This window comes from Fundulus heteroclitus, chromosome 9 (assembly GCF_011125445.2).
Source record: "Fundulus heteroclitus isolate FHET01 chromosome 9, MU-UCD_Fhet_4.1, whole genome shotgun sequence".
In the NCBI taxonomy this organism is placed as follows: domain Eukaryota; kingdom Metazoa; phylum Chordata; class Actinopteri; order Cyprinodontiformes; family Fundulidae; genus Fundulus; species Fundulus heteroclitus.
The window spans coordinates 7,829,417-7,846,584 of record NC_046369.1 but is presented as its reverse complement, the minus strand read 5'-3'; the positions used below and the strand labels follow the sequence as shown (position 1 = coordinate 7,846,584).

At 36.9% G+C, this 17,168-nt stretch overlaps 1 protein-coding gene across 1 annotated transcript in view; it reads right to left on the bottom strand.

Annotated features, from left to right (window-relative positions):
- fcho1 (FCH and mu domain containing endocytic adaptor 1) overlaps positions 1–17,168 on the bottom strand; it is a 78,995-nt gene that overhangs the window by 43,702 nt on the left and 18,125 nt on the right. Inside the window, exon 2 of the mRNA XM_036140946.1 lies at positions 14,965–15,015. Coding sequence (XP_035996839.1) covers positions 14,965–14,991 — 27 coding nt within the window. The 5' untranslated portion in view covers positions 14,992–15,015. The remainder of the gene's footprint in view (positions 1–14,964; positions 15,016–17,168) is intronic.

Sequence of the window (17,168 nt, the reverse complement as noted above, 5' to 3'; positions counted from 1 at the left end):
ATTAATATACAAGCTTTCCTTTTTATATTGTTAATGTAAATAGTGTTTAATTAGTTTTGTTCTCGTTTAGATTTAACACAGCATTTATACTTTATTTTAAGCCTTCTTTAAAGTACTTTAAGTTTCTTTAACGGTTCCAGTTGAGATATCAGCTTTAGAAAATGATATATACTGCCACGTCTCCTTAACAGCTTCTAAGGAAAAGTGCAAGTTGTATCTGACACCAGCATGCCAGTGCAAATTCTCCAGCATCTTCTTTCTATTTGACAAGTATCCTCATTTGACCCAAAGTCACAGAGAAGTGCTATCTCGGTTGTCCAAGGTGAGTTTTTTCAGCAAAAGCACAACCACAGCCTGTGTCTGCATATCTGACAGAGCTACACATCATCCAGCCAACGTCTCCCCCGGCTTATCCTTGTAGGGTGATCTCCAGCGGTCAGTGAGCGATAGGAGGGGTACATCCTGGACAGCTAAAGCTGAACTTCACGGTCTAAATAATGATGTGCCTAACATCTGACGTCTTTCTACAAGGCATTCAGCAGTTCACTATTATAGCTTCTGAGGGGGGGAAAATGCTTTAAATTTAATACAAAACTAAAGCAAATAGTCAACGTCTGAAATGTCACATGCATTTTTTTTTTTTTACCGTTAAGTACAAACTTCAAGAAAATAATCATTAAAATATCAAAAACTGTGAGATAACCAGAATGACTACTTAGCAACCAAGCGAATTTAACAGACTACGTCATCACCTCACATCCATCAGTGGTGTAATTTCACAAACACCTGCCTTTACGTAACCCTCTATAAACCACGTAAATCCAGCTGAGACCGCCACACAGTCACTAAAAGGGTGTGTCTAGACTTCAGCCTCACCACATTTTTTTAGTAAACAGACAGTTGGACTCCTTTTGCAGCCACAGACACAGCCAGCTGCTTCCCTAGATCTAAAAATACCCCGTTTGAGGAGAACAGACCCTTTGCCAGGTACCAGGGGAATGGCTGGAATGCCAAGAAAAGCTCAGCGATCACCCGGCACACGTACGAACCCATCACACAGACTCATACAGCTGCCTGGAAGAAGAAAAACCTCCATCTGTGCGGGATCTTAAACTCAACACCAAATTAAACAACATTGACCATAAATAAATCCCCTTTCAAGAACCCCTTTAATTCCTCATGTACAAAAAGAAAGGGAAGAAGCCACCAGATTGATTTTTCTGCTTGTTTGATTTTCATGGATGTCTGCCTCTGCTTTCAGCCCTTATTAGGTAATTTATACATATTTTACAGGTTAAACCATCATTAAAGAACTTAATATGAAGTTCTATGATGATATGAAGTAAGAAATAAAGAGCCGTAAGTGATAGTTCAGGTATAACAGTGATAATAAGCTGTTCTTTTTAGGGGCATAATGCCCCCCCAGAGCCTCTTGCTGTGATACCGACATAAATCAAACCTGAAACCGAACACCAAGTCTCAACCCTATAAATAGTACTTCAGAAGTGCATCAAAAGCTCTGCACCTTAGAATATCAAATACCACTAAACAACCAGGAAAGATGTTGTTAGTAAAGGTTTCAGGAACATTTAAGAAAATTATTTCAAATCCAATTTTATCAAATGGCTGAACTTTTTAAGATTTGACGAGATTTAGGAAATAGGACAATAGCTCCTTTTCTATTGCAGGGACTTTCAGCCATTACATGGGATTCTGAAAGTCCTCCGCATGTTTTAACACAATCTTTATCAAGTAATTTCAAACTCCTGGTACTACACTTGCGCAGATTAAAAACTTTCAGATTACTCTGGGATTGTTGAGGGGCATAGTTATGCACTACGCAAGAATTATTAGTGGACCTTTTCTTAAAATGTTCTGACTTCTGCTCACCTGCCACTTTTAAAGACCTGTTTTTTGTTGTTGTTTTCTACTTTATGCTAGTTTCATGTTTAACCAAACTGTTTTTGATCAAGAATAGACTGAGGGAAGAGGACAGATGCCCGGTTTGCGTCCATCATGTTTTGTGAAAAAATGTCGGAGTGGGGGGGATGTGTGTATGTGAAACGAAACTATAATCATTACCTACTTCTCTGTTAAAATTCCATTACGATGCAACATCCATGAAGATTACTTTATGAAGAAAATTATGAAGTTTTATACATTGCCTGAACCTACACTGCATACATCCAATTTTACCAAAAAAAATATAGTAATCAGAGGCACATGCATTGGATGAGGTCAATAACTGATTTAAACTGTGTGGTAATCAGTTAATTATTTTAGTGCAACAATTTCAAAGAAATTTAAAGATAGAAAAAAATATATATATTTACATTATATTTATATCCCGTTATGTAGTCCAGTAAGGAATCACAGGCAGCTTTGCGCACGCGTTATACATTTGCAATGTGAAAACGGAGCAGGTCTCTTCTCTGCTCTGTTTGCTCTGCATGCAGAGCTTTCAGAACGAGGCAGTGGCCATGTGCCTGTGAGACAACGCTGAGGGAATAGGAAGCTCTAGCAGCCATATCTCCCTTGTGAAAGAAACACAGAAAAGTTCCTAGATTAGTCTCTAGTCGCTTTTTAGAGGCGTCAGAAAAGTCCTCAAATAAAGCACCACTTTACTTTTGTCTCTAGTTTTCCTTCACTATCCCTAACCCTATGCAGCGAGAATGACAGGAGCTGGCGTTATTTTTTTTCTTTCAAAATAAAGTCAATTTTAACATTCCATGGTATTTAAATTAATTTTAAACAGATTATGATTAGAATAAGTGCACAAATATACAGTAGTTATGCTACATCACATGGGTTACATTGTTTTAAAGGGCCTATTTTGTATTCATTCATTTTTGATTCATTCTGAAGGTGTGGCGGCTTTTATTTTGGTGTGGCGGTGCGCCGCGATCAAATACATGTAATGGAAACTACATGTATTTGATTGGGCTTTGATTTTTTTTTTTTTTTAAATCACTAAATTTTCTGGGATTAAAAAAAATAAAAATCCCCGTTCTTTAAATTCTGGGACTATCGTCAGAAAAAGGGCTATTATTGAATTGCACCCTTAAAATAAGAGGTACTACATGAATCCTGTAACTGACTGCAATTTATTACTGCATTTTTATCCTGTACTGTAAATTCACTGCAAGGTATTCTGTAGAGTTACTGCAATTTTTCTGAGCTGTATGGAAACGAAATTTCGTTCTGTATGCACTCTGTGCATACAAAATGACAAAAAAGAAAGTCTAAGTCTAAGAATATGTATCAAGTCCTCTTGAATTTTTTATTGTTAATTTTACTTATTTATTAGCCATCTAAAAAAGGTGGTGTACAGTCAGATGTCCTCCGTACTTGAAAAGGCCAACAAAAAAATCGTTACAGGCTTGTTGCAGTTGATGAATGCCTTATGTCGAAACTCTACCCTTGCCACAGAAAGGTGAGCTGACAGTTTCAGTTCAGGCTTCACACACACACACACACACACACATTTGCCTAACCAAAGCTGAACACAGCACCTGTCCACCATAACTGGCAGGCTGGTCTATCAGCTGCATGCAAAGCCAGCCTGTCTATTAAAATGTTTAAAGAATAAAACCGAAATGCCCTTTGCTGTCCCACAGTGAGGAATGTGAGTGTGCCAGCAGCAAAGTGAAAGGCAAGTAGAGCATGCAGATACACAAAAAGGTAAATTGTATTAAAAAAAAACTAAAATAATAAGGAATAGTAAGGGTAAAGTTCCAACATAAGAAAAAATAATGTACAGCTATATAAAATGGCATACTTGGAGTACGGAAAGGTGCAACTGAGCAGGGCGATTTGAAAAAAAAAAAAAAAGTACAAAAACATGCATGTGTACTTAGCTACATTGTTTAGAAGTACACAAATACACAGACATTTACAAAGTTGCTGAAAATTACAATTAACCCAGATTTTCCAGACTCTTCTCTTTACCTTCATCACAATGTTCCCAATACTCTTCCTGAGCTTTAACATCTCAGCTTCTAAAACTACAGAGATCAGAAGCCAGAAACTAAACTGAACATTTTGATTAGAAAAAATATATATTTTTAAGGGAGGATTGAACAGGGGGGCAGTTGTAAGTATTGCTTTGCAGCAAGAAGCTCCTGGGTTCAAATCCCAGCATGTACCTGACATGGGGCACCGTGCCTTAGGTGTCAGTGTGTTGTTCCCACACTGTGTTTCTCTGTGTTGCAACCTTTCCAGGGTGAACCACAGCCTTGGTAAATGACTGCAGGAGACGGCAATACTGCAAGGACAATCAGGTATGGGGGCTCTGGATAGATTATAGGACACGAGAGGTCAATACTGTCTTTTTTATTTAAGTAGAGACCCTCCAGAGGATTATGAATGCAAGGACAGATTTACAACACACCACACTTTTGGATAAAAGAAGTCTCTTTCTCTCAACTCTCTAGACCATAAAGCTTAAACTATGAAGTGCAAAATAGGTAAAACAAACATTTCTGCAAACTCAAGAGTGTGGCCACACTGAAAAGTGCAGGATATATCGCTGACACAACTACATGCGTTTGTTTAAGTGTGCTAAACATTGCTTCTGCGATAAAGAATAAAGAACAGCACTTTTAGATGTTAATTTATGCTAAACTATGATTGTAAATTAAAAGGGACACTTGAAACATGCCTTGAGTGACAAAACGTAATCCTTAAGCTTTAGTCGGGGAGATAAATTCCTGCCGTCCCAAACTTTACTCTCTTGCTAATCTCTTATTCATCAATTAAGTTGACCGAGTTGGTCATGCATGGTCGGGTTCATTACCATGACAATAAGGCGAAAGATGGGGAGTAGGGACGGTGGAAGGTTTGGGGGAGGTTTACAGAGAGAAAGACGTTTTTTCACATTGATTCAAATATTGTGGGCCTCTGAGGATGATCAGAAATAGACTTGCCTGTTTTTTCCCCTTTTCCTCATTTGAGGGGTTAGAACATTAAGACTAGAAAATAAGTTAAGCAAACATACAATATAGGATCTTGAAGTGAATATGTAGACAAAGAACAAAATAATGTACTCTATGCACCACACAGCAGGTTTACATGACTAACAATAATAGTGTTTTTTTTTAACTCTTAATGCTGTATCATGCTCCAGTACTTTAAAATGATGGACATTTGATGTTGCTACGGCTTTGGTGTTTTTTCTTTACTTAACTAGAATATTTGTTACGGTTTGAAATTAAGCTACAAGGTATTACCACATGTCTCTCAGTCGCAAATGAGGTGCACCTATGCATTTGCCACCACAAAGCACACACTGTTGTTCTTAAAATGTGAAACAATTTGTTGGTATAATTAGCCGCTCCTTTTCCACCAGTTGCAATGCTCATTAAATAGTCAAGCACACAAAAAGGAGCCCAATAATTTTCTCTACATAGTGGCAGTGAGGAAGATTCATGTCATTGTCATTAGATTTTAATTTGGGTTTACAATGATTTGTGGATGAAAAATGTCTGGCTGTAGGTGATAAGTTCAGCTCTGAGAATAGGCATCAAAGAAGATTTTTGTTTTCATCCTTGTAAATGTTTCAATCTAAAGTTATTCTAGTAAACATGGAAAAAACTATACCACCATTTAACATATTAATAAGTTCAAAACTGCTGCTATAAAATAAACTACTCCAGTTTATGAGATAATCCCTGCTAATAATATATTTTTAAAAACATGAAAAAGGTCCTAGCTGCATATGGTCTGAAGCAGAGTTATTATGTGTGTTGTGTATTAGAGAACAATGTGATTGTTGTGTATGGGCCAAATTAAATCATGCTCACTTGGTTCCAATTAAAGACCTCGTAAGACTTGTGTGCATCTAATAAAAGACAAAGAAGCAACTTGGGCTGCTCTAAACTCTGCACCACAGAGCCTTCTTTAAAGATGCTTTATGACTACAAAAAAAATATTGCTTGTCTAACTACCCCAATTACTTTAGACTGAAAGTAAAGGCTGATATTTTTGATATAATTACAAAAATAAATTTGCAAAAATGCAAAAACACGACAAAAAATAACATTTTTGTCTGACTGAGTTGATACATTAAAGGAGCAAAAAGATATTCACTGTAAAAATCAACTTAAATCGTTCATTTGTCACCTGAGACGGAAGTAACACTCCCTATAAACATCAGTCCTCTCCATCAACCATGTCTTAGTCAAGTTTTTCTCCTTTAAACCCAGAGGTACGATCCGGAACTACCTTGGTTCAGAGTGTAGCCTGTGTTTACTTCCTGGTTCTTGAGCCAATCATATGAGAGTTCCCAGGGTTCCCAACACAGCATTTGGTATTTTGTCTTAGCAAAAGAGCAGCAGCCTGCTAACATGGAACTCAGTAAGAGAAGCGGACCAGAACTAGAACAGAATACAACATTATAGACCTGTCCTGTGGAAGTAAAAATTCAGTGGGGTTTCACAACAGCAATACACCGTTTAGAAACGGCGTATTATACTGTCATTGGCAGGCTGTTGTACCGATTTGAGCCACTAGCTGTCATTGTTACTTATTCCTCCAAACATTAAAATCAAAGTGATTTAAACAAAAAAATAAAAAATAAAAACCTGCAATCTCTTCAGGGTTTTTTTTAAACTCTGAAGTAACAAATCTATAGTTGGTAATCCTGTTCAGAAGCATGTTTCGTTATACTGGGTGAAGTCCTTACATCCTGACGGTAGTCAATACGATATGTATTCGGAAAAAGGAGGTTGAAAAAAAAATGGGACCTATGTGAGAGCTGCAGGACTGTAAAAACTTTCCAATCTGGCAGGGATTGGTGCACGTTCCTTGTTAGTTTCTGCTTGCTGGCTGCGCATGAGCACTTCTAGTGTTTATGTATCCGGCTAGTTTAGCGGTTAGCTTCAGTGGTAGCCGTTCATTGTAGCCCTACTGCTCTCGCTGTATACTTTGAACAGTGCTAAGAGTTGCAAGAAGCAAATCGTGTACAAGTTTATGAAAAGAAGAGGAAGGCCTCAGTAGAAAGAAAGAAAACCAGAGTGGATTTGGGAGAGTTTTTTTCTACACTATCTCCCTGAGGAGGGGAAGGGCAGGTAAGGTGGTCTTATTAAAAAAAGGGAATGATTTATATTTCCTGAAAAATCGGCTACTCTAAACACCCCAAGACCCTAATCTGTTTCAAGGCCTGGGCCAGCATGAGACTCATGTGCCAGGGTAAACATTAGTAATACCACAGTTTCATGACTTCCCCCAAAGAAATTATACAAAAATGTAAAATTTTATAAAATCCCTTATGTAAAATGACCTATTACACTCTGCTGTTAGTTATAATAATGTTACCTGTAGTACAAGTTCATTATCATTTTAATACCAATATGTTAATGAATTAAACAACATTAACTTAATGAGAGTGATTGTTGGTGCTTCTATAGTTTCTACACTCTGGCCATCCATGTTTTTTTGGGACCAAAAATAATAATAAAAAAAAATGTTTAATTTCTCCATCTTTTAAGTACGGAAAGATGTGGTGGACCTCTTTGCACCAGCTCACTGGCAAAGTGCAGCAAGAAGTCAGGGAAGAGAAGTTCTGAGGACTTATATACATATCGCTGAAAAAAACTCCGCCCAATCTGTCAATTTCTCTGGGAACTAATTAAAAGGTTTTTAACCCATATAAAACAAAATTTCAAGCCAACCTTCTAAAATCTTGCTATACCCCAGTACTGGTACAGCCCATAAACAGTCTACCAGACAACAGACAGCATAGAAACCAACCTTTTTTAAGTCCTGCTTTTAAACAATTTGGTACTGTGAGTCTAGTCGGAAAAAAACAATGTTTGAATTTCTTTTGTTAAATCTACAAATAATTATTAAACATGATGACAGCTTTGATATAATACGTATTATAACAATTTAAAACCTGGTTTAATACAAACAACTGGACTGTCTAAGTACAGTAATCAAAATCAGACATACTTTAATAATCCCAGAGGGAAATTACTTTTGTTACACGCTCCTGTAATTCCTGCAAAAAAACGTTGAATGCATTTCCACTAAAGCAAAGGATTAGGTTGATGACAAGGATGTGTAACCAATGAAAATATGGACATCTTTTAAGTAAAATGTAGACCAAAAAAAGTGTAACTTATTTTATCCAAATGTTATACATATTTTACAAAGTCTTTGTTTTCATTTCATGTCAGAAACAAACTTCTTGGTTGAATAACAATAATTTTAAGTCTAAATCTGCCAGGTGAAGGAATCATTTTGGGCTTAACTGTGGCTACATATTTAAGCTTCTGTGGCAAATAGTCACATGTTTCCTAGGTGTTAAGCTCAGACATGAACATAAAAACTGTGAAGCCAGTTAACCTGACTGCCAGTGTTGCTCAGTGGTTTGCTGACTCGTACAGAGTTGTTCTGCTTAGTAGGCAAGTTGAGCTGAATGAACACCTCCACAGCAGAGACAGGTTGGTAGCATCAGGAGCAGATCGCTGCAGCTCAGCAGCACAGATGGCCAGCTTGTTGAGAGATGTAAATATTCACATTTGCTTTTATACCATGACTTTCCATTTGCTGTATTAAATATGAGAAGCAGACATATGGCAGGTTCCTGGATAGATTAAACCATCATCTGTCATGATGTCTATGCTTGTAACTGATAATAATTTGAGCTCTCTCATAGTTTATTTCCTGAAAACTGGATTAACAAATCTTTCAAAGGCCAAATTTAATATTTTGGTTCCCAAGGAAAAGGTTTAATAGATAGTCTTTCATAAAAGCTTTGTATGCAACCAGAATGAGCTACTGACGTTTAAATAAAAAACGTCAAATAACCTGGCTATGCACCTTTAATGTGCAATTTTTTTCCCGCTGTTTGTTTATCTGCTCTTTATTGTGTAACATAACTATAACAAGCAGCTATTAGCAGCCAGGCTATCTGCTCCAGTAGCCAGCCTGCAGTCAGACTTACCCCTTCCAGGAGTGACTCCTCTAGTTTCCAACCCTGTGTTTTTGAAACCAGAGTTGTATAATTTTTTTCCAGGCAGCCTAATTTTTCCTATGAGGGAAAATGTGCCGTGTGCCTTGTAAGTCAACTATAGCAACAAGTGGGAAAGTTGCCGTTTGCTCTATAACCTCAAGGCACTCTGACACTTTCCCTGGTCTCTTATTTTAGTTAGTTTAAACTGTAAAAATGATCTTTATCAAATATTTAAAAAAAATTATTCTGGAGTAAAGCAACTGGAATAAATGAGCATCACAAATGTTCCTAGGACTAAGCAGCACCTTAAGTTGCTAAGGATGTATTTAATTATAGCTGCAGGCTTCCCCCCTGTGTGTAGTGAACACACTTCTTGTGTAGTTAATGGGAAAAGACAGAGCTCTATGAGGAGGCTTTGTGACCGGCTGTGAATGTTGTTGAGCCAAACAAGACAAGGCTGTGTGAGCAGCTCGTTCCCAAGCGGCTCCGTTGGCTAATTAGCTAAAGGGCTGGTTTATCTTACACAGCTTTTTAGATATGAAAGCAGCCTGGGTGGGAAAGTATTTATTTCTTGCTGTTAAACATGCAGGCTTGTAAACAAATTATAGATAAAAAGGATTTAAAATAAACTGCTTTAGAAGCTACTTTATGGCACTGCTCTTACTGTTTACATTTGTATGGTTTAAGATTTGCATCTGAATATGATACATGAGATATTTTTAATGTGGTAACATGTTATGTATTTTGTATATTTTTTTTGATGCGAGTAAACAACATTTTAAATATCAATCATATAAACACGGATCACAAACTCTTCAAACAAAAATTCAAATGGCTTGAAAGTGTGAGTTCTGTTGGAAATTAAAATCTAATGTCATCACGAAGAGGAAAAATCATTTGAGTAAAGTTCCAATTAGAAGTTTAAATACACTCATTAGCCGTATGAACATGATACTGGACTTTTAAAGATTTGTTGGAAAGTTTTTCTTTTCCAGGGTGGAATAACTTCATTGATTCTTATATTTACATTTTCAAATCCATAAAACGTCAAAATCATACAATAAAGGCTCAAATATACACATAGAAGTGTAATAATATTTTTTTTAAGTTCTTTTTTAAGGTCATGAACAAGCTCCTGGCATAATACTGGTGGGGTATTTTATGTCTCTTACACACAGAAGTAGCAGAATTTATTTAAATTTCTTTGTTTCCTGGCACAGACCCAACATGTAGGAATTTATTTGAATTAATTTTATATATTTAGTTTATTTATTTAAAATAAGTTGAGGTCAGGACCACTTCAACTGCTTTATATCCTTCTGATTTCTCCCTTTCAGTAAATGTTCAGGGCTCATTGTCTTGTTGGAACACCAAGTTGTGTCGTGATTAGGACTAGGTGATACTTTTTAGGCTGAATGTCGATATATGATATTTATCTCGGTATGTTTGTCCTTTCATAAAGTAATTATAAAATGGCATCTCTAAATCAAAACTATATCCCAAATGACTCTCAGGCACATTTTTTAACAAATAGTTTTTTGTTTTTAACAATTCCCTACGGTAATGAGATTCCCAGGGCCTTAAAAGATAAACAAATACGAGAAACGGCTGACTAATGAGGTACTAGAATACATAGAAGCATAATTATAACGCAACATAGACCATCTCTATATAAATGATAGTCTCATCTTATATCTCTTTTTTTAAAATATTGTTATTTTTAAAATCTCAATATATTTCCCAGCCCTAATCGTGTTCAATATTCTGGAAGGAGTCCTTTTTCTTCACCATACACCTCCCTGAGACATTCCCCAGTATGAGTTGCAGAAAAACTGAGCCTCACCATCCTGCTTGAACTTTGGGAGACTATTGTTGGGTTTGAAAGGCCCTCTCCTCTAGAAAAAACATAACAAAACCCACAATGCATTGGCCTCATCCATGTGGGTAGCTTAAAATTTCAGTCAGGCAAAATAGAGTCTAACTCCTACAAATATTCTTCCCACCATTGTGGCCAAATGCCTCAATGATGTTGTTGCATTGAAAAAAAAAAAAAAAGGTACGGTTGGTTGAAATTTAGACACATGTTGTATAATTTATGTTCTAGCAAGACAAATATCATAAACACACATTAAGACCAAATTATAAATCAATAAGGAAGGCTGCAACCTTAAACTAATTGAAAATTCTGCTTACAAGTAACTTCGATAATCATAAAGTGTGGTTTTTAATTAGAGCTGGACAAATATGGTCAAAAGCATTATCACAATTTCTTCTCTGCATTGAAGTTTCAATAATTGTCACAATACAGCTTAAAAATAAAAGTGAGGACAGAATCTACTTCAATATAAACTTAAATGCTAAATATAAGAAATGCAACAAAATTAACTGATTTATTTTCAAATGAATTGTCATAAACTAAACACAGAGTTCCTTAGGACGTGCAGAACTCTACGAGTAAATAATGTAACTTTCTAAACCAATATCGTAATGTACAAATCTCATTTGCGGTGCAAATATAATTGCGTACAGACATAAAATGATGCGAATAAAGTTCACACTTCTGTTTGAATTTTTTTTTTAAAATCAACCTTACCTATCGCAAGTTAGTCCACCTGTTTTCTATCGTAATCAATTTTAAAGCCTACCTTTATAATTGTTACTGCCATTTTCCATTTCTTGATATTGAAATTGAGTCATTCCCCAGTGCTATTTTAATGCATCATAAACAAGCATTACTGTGGCTATTCAAAGTCCAGAAAAAAGGGGAAGAAAGGGAAGTAGGGCACACCTGAAATAGACGTGGCAGGTGTGCAACGACAAAACAGAATGGAAAATGTCAGGACTCATTAAAAATGAAGAAGCCAAAGAGAAAAGGAGAAGCTTATAATAGCTGAAAATGTACAATAGGGCCAGAGCAAAGCAGGAAGGTCAAACGAGTCGCATTCTTATACTTTATACAAAACACAAAACAGTAGCCAACGTCAGACAATCTCAGAAAAAGCTCTTTTGTCCCATGTGGTCCATTTGGACCCGCTGGAGCCAGGTTCTGGAGGTAATGTTTGGTCTGAACGAACTCCTTCAGTAAAATTCACAGAATTTACCTACACCAGTCCCTTAAAGACTTGGTGTTTCTCCAGCACAAATTTCCAGGCCAAGAAGCACAAAATGGATTTGATATCAATCACTGGCTCCAACCAACACTGGAACGCCCTCATTAAACAGCGGTTAATAACAAGAGCTTCCTGTAGCTGAATCCAAACCATTAATCTCCTTAATTTACCTTGAAACAAGTTGGAAACTGGCCATTACACTGCAAATTAGTCCACTGACTGGTCAACTTTAAAGAATTTGGAAGGATTAAATAAAAGGAAAAACCTAAAACATATATTTCACATCTTCCCTCCCTTTTTCTTTTTAAACCCAAATTAAAATGTCATTATAAATTCATATCTTCAATTCAAAATTTCAGATCAAGTGTGTTTTCACATATTTATTTATAGTATAATCCTAAACCGCAATGTATTTTATTGGGATTTTATGTGCTAAAGCTACATGAAACATCAGTGTGAGGTAGAAACAAAATTTAAGAGCGGCACTTAAGTCAAGTTAAGTTATTTTGCTCACGCCTGATGAGAGTATTTGTATTTCACTCCATCCATTCTGCCATTAACTGTGATCACTCTCCCTGTCTGTGCAAAGCAAAAAGCATCACCAGCATTACTGATCCTGTCATCACCATGTTTTACCACGGGGACGATGCATTCAGTTTGATGCCTGCAGTTATCTTTCTGTCACAAAGTGTTAGGCATGTAGGCCAAACACTTTACCTTTGGTGTCATCTAACCAGAGCACCTGGTTTCTTGAGAGCCCCCCTAAATAGCTTGATGCAATTTTTAACAGGATCTCTGCAGCTCCGCCCCAGCTGGCAAGGACCTCTTGGCTGCTGCTCTGATTAAAAACTCTTTGTCCAGCTTGTCAGTTAAGGTGGATGACAATATATTGGAAAGGCTTGTAGTTGTGCCAAACTCTATATTAGAATGATGATGCCTTTCAAAGCTTGTAACATTGTTGTTGTTTTTTTAACCCAACTCTGGTTTAAACTCCTCAACAACGTTGTAAATGACGCGTTTGGTGAAGCTGGTCTTCACAATGCTGTTTGTAAATCAATCATATTTACTGTCAATATTTAACGATAATGATATTTTGGTAAGACACCAAATTTGCGCCCGACACCATTTTTAAATACAGTTCTGCATTTTCAGGTTTTATGGATAAAAGGTTTTTAAAAATCATACATGATGCACTGTTCAACATCCAGAGTCGAATTTTAATTTTAACTTTTTAGTCATTCAAAAATATTTTGAATGACTAATAAAAATAAAAAAATAAAAATCTAAAACAGATCCTTTAATAATAGTAATAAAAATATTAAGAACAACAAATAAAATATATTTACATGTCAATTACAGAATTTTCTTTTTCCCCAAGAAATAAACCAAATCTTCAGTAACTATGGGAACTCCCAGTGTAATCTGGAAGCATTTTTCCTCCAATCAGAATTAATTCTGCTCTGTTCTGTTACTAGGCAGACAAACGGACTGAACCAGCTTGGTCACTGGAATTCCCTCTAGGATTTCACAGCAAGCCTTGCAAAGCTAACTCTACAAGAGAGATGTTTGACAGTAAAATCAGCCAATTATGTGATTTCTCTGAGTGGGTGGAGTTTGTGATAATAATGTTTATGGGAAATTCATCTTACTATCTGGACTCCCTATCAGAGCTCACCTTATCCATTTCCACGGTAGAGTTAGCGGAGTCCCTTCAGGAGCTGCTGTTTAGAGTTAGCAGCAAGGAACTTTGCTCCTGGACAGAAATGATTTGGAGCAGGAAAAAAATGGCTTTTAAGCAGCCTTTCAGCTCATCCACATGTACCGTTGGGTAAGGCTCTGGGTGATTTTCTGATTTAAAAGGTTTAATTAAACTGGCTTTTGAAATTTCTGCCGTAGTTTGAGGTCGTTTGCTGTGAAGTTACAGAGACCTCCTAGACTCAGTGGTTTCTTTTAAAGGCCAGCTAAAGACGTATCTCTTTAAATCTGTTTTTGTTTACTTTTGTCGTCTGTTTTTTTATCCTGTGTGATGTGCAATTAAAATTAAGCTTTACTTACATGGGCCATGTTTACGTGACAACAATCCACTGAAGTTGTCTTCTGTTCTGTTTCTGTTTACATGTTTATATGAAAAACGTTCTTATTACAATCTCAATCTAATTACGCGGCAGCAGCAGGAACTCGAAAAAAATTTAACTCCTATGTTTCGCCACTAGTGGTGCTATGTTCGTTGAAACAAAATGCGCCGCTTCCAAGTTGTATGACAAGTTCAGCGTGAGGTGGTTAAGGTGGAGGGCAGCAGTTCCTGCCACTACAGAGGCCCACCAAGCTGAAAACGGACGAAAAAGCTCAGACTTAGCTCTGAATGGCTCACTCACAGCTCATTCAGTATAGGCTTTGTTTTCTACACCTGTCATTTTTTTCTTTCCTTTTGAATTTTTTAAATTATATATATGATTTACAGGTCAAATGTCCTTCCAACTAGCCGAAATCAGCTCTGAGGCACGGTTTACTTCTGTGCAATTCACAATTATGCGTTTCTTTGGGTTGCTGTATTGCATGAAATCCAATAAACTACAATGAAAGTTGTGATTTTAAATTGACAAATTGTAAACAGAGGTTTTAATACTTACCAAAGACTTCAGGTTCAACCTTACATAAAGCAAAAGACTTGAAAATCAGCAAAGTTCCTTAAAAGAACATGCTGGAAATGACAACTGTACAATATTTATAATACTGGTGACATGTAGAAGACTTCTATTGTTATAACCAGATAAAGAGCAGGGAGCCAAAAGAATATTGTCTACCCAAGGAAGAAAATATAAACCTCAGAGGTTCAGAGTTTGTGAAATTGTATAAAAGTTATTACATGAATAAATATATTTTTTTTAGGACACTCACCCAGAAGTTGTTCTGAAAGACAGCCATGGTCACTTAAAGGTAGCCAGCAATCTGAGAGAAAAAAAAGAAAGAGAGGTAAACGTTTATCACAGCAAAGACTGATGTTTTTACTTTATTCCAATCTGACATCGATTTTCTCCACTACCGGAAAAAATAACCTGACGGAAGCCCTTTGGATTCCTTTATTAGTCTTTATTCAGTCCTGGTTATACCTTTCGACAATAACCTGCAGTATCAATACCTCAGTAAATTGCACAAAAATGAGCTCTGAGAAAGGTTTTCTCTTTATAATAACTCCTGAGATGCCTTTAGTGTAGGATCGCAGCCCCTGAGAGAGAGAGAAGAGCTTAACAAATGACTAGAAAAAAAGTAAGTCAAAGGATGGAGGCTGTGGAAGAGGGAGGGGGAGTTACATTAGGGAAGAGGATAACAAGAAACTGAGAAGACAAATTGAGGTGCTCGTAAACACAAAGCAGATGATGAAACGCACAGTTCTAAGGTATGAGCATCTCCTTTAGGTACTGCGGTTAATCACAGCTGTTGCTGTGTGCCGTTTCTGCTCATACAGCATTGGTAACTGCATCTGAGATGAAAATTCAGAAATCCCAATTAACTGGTGAAAGTTTAAGGTAAAGTGTTACAGATCATTTTTTGCACAGTTTCAAGGATTCCTATTCATGTCCAAAGTCAAAGTCCAATACGCTTATAGATCTCAAGACACACATTTTAGATGTTTAAGTCCTTCCTAAGCCCAGTTATAGGACAAATAAAAAAGTAAAGGAGGGTTTGATGAACAATGGATGGATAAACTGACTGAAGGAAGGACGGATGCATAAATAAATGGATGGATAGATGGATGGAGGCATAAATGAAAAGATGTATTAAAAAACAGAGTGAATCAAGTGGATAAATGGATGAAGGGACACATGAAAAAATATGCATGGATAAGTATACAAGACAGACAGTATGCAAGGATAAATAGATAGATGAAATTACAGACAGATGAGACTTTTACAAAATAGGACATTTAAATATTTTTTCCATATTCCCTTTTTATTCCCCCTTTTCCGTACTTATCCAGAGCTGGAAAATAGTCAATGCATTTTCATACTGTGCAGAATTCTATTTATTGTTTCCCCAAATCATAGATATAAGTTAAAGAAACGCATATTAAAAAAAAAAAAAACAAGCAACTGCATTTTCCACAAAAAGTCCATAATGACAAAATAGCTTCCCGAGGATTGCCCCCATGAAAGATTCCTGCTATCTCTTGTATTGTGCTGACAGTGAGCGTTTGTGAGACAGAGAGTGTGTGCTGACAGCAGCCGTTTTTCTGAATTGGCATTGACTTGGCTCAGGACGGGTGACCTGGCATTAGACAGCAGCTGCACACAGACAAAAACTCTGAAACACCTACAGCACGACATGCACACACACACACAACGAGCTGATACGCCTCACACCTTATTAATTAACTCAGCAGAGGGACTGGAGGCCCTGCAGAGAGCTCTCATAGAGGAAACAAAAAATCTGGATGGATGAGCACAAGAGAGAGAGAGAGAAAAATAAGCGCTTGGTCAATATAAGGACGCGTGCATTATCTCAAATAAATTTCCATCTAATAACTGATTCATCTTGTAAAACAGACAAGAAAAATATAGTAACAATATATCCAAACATTGTTAATTAATAAACTGTGCATTAAGGACTAGTTGGAGGCTTTTAATGTAAGTTGCTGCTGAAGGTCATGACCTCACACCTTCTTTGTCAGCTTGAGATGGATCCACTTCTTATTCCTTTGGTCCAACCTGTTTTTCCACAAGCCTTCCTAAACACCACCTCTTCCGGCCATGTCTGTTGTGCCTTGCTGTAATGTTTGAATGGTACAAAGACAAAATGCGGGTTTAATTTGTTTTTATCTCTGTACCGAAACAGCAGTAAGTCCCCAAGCCGAACTGATACCAATGTGGTTGTGTGCGAGTGCATGGGCAGGGTCCCATATTTATACTGTGCTGCGGATGTGAAGTCCTTGGACACCATGGACTCGTTTTCCTGTTGCTTAATGAATGGCTTGTTGATCTGCTGGTTTTCTGTGCACGGTCTCCACCGGGAGGTTGGGGATATTGTCAACATGCCAAATAGAAAATGGGCAGAACACCTTCATCTGCAAAGAGGCCGCAAGGCAACATTTGCATCACAAGGAC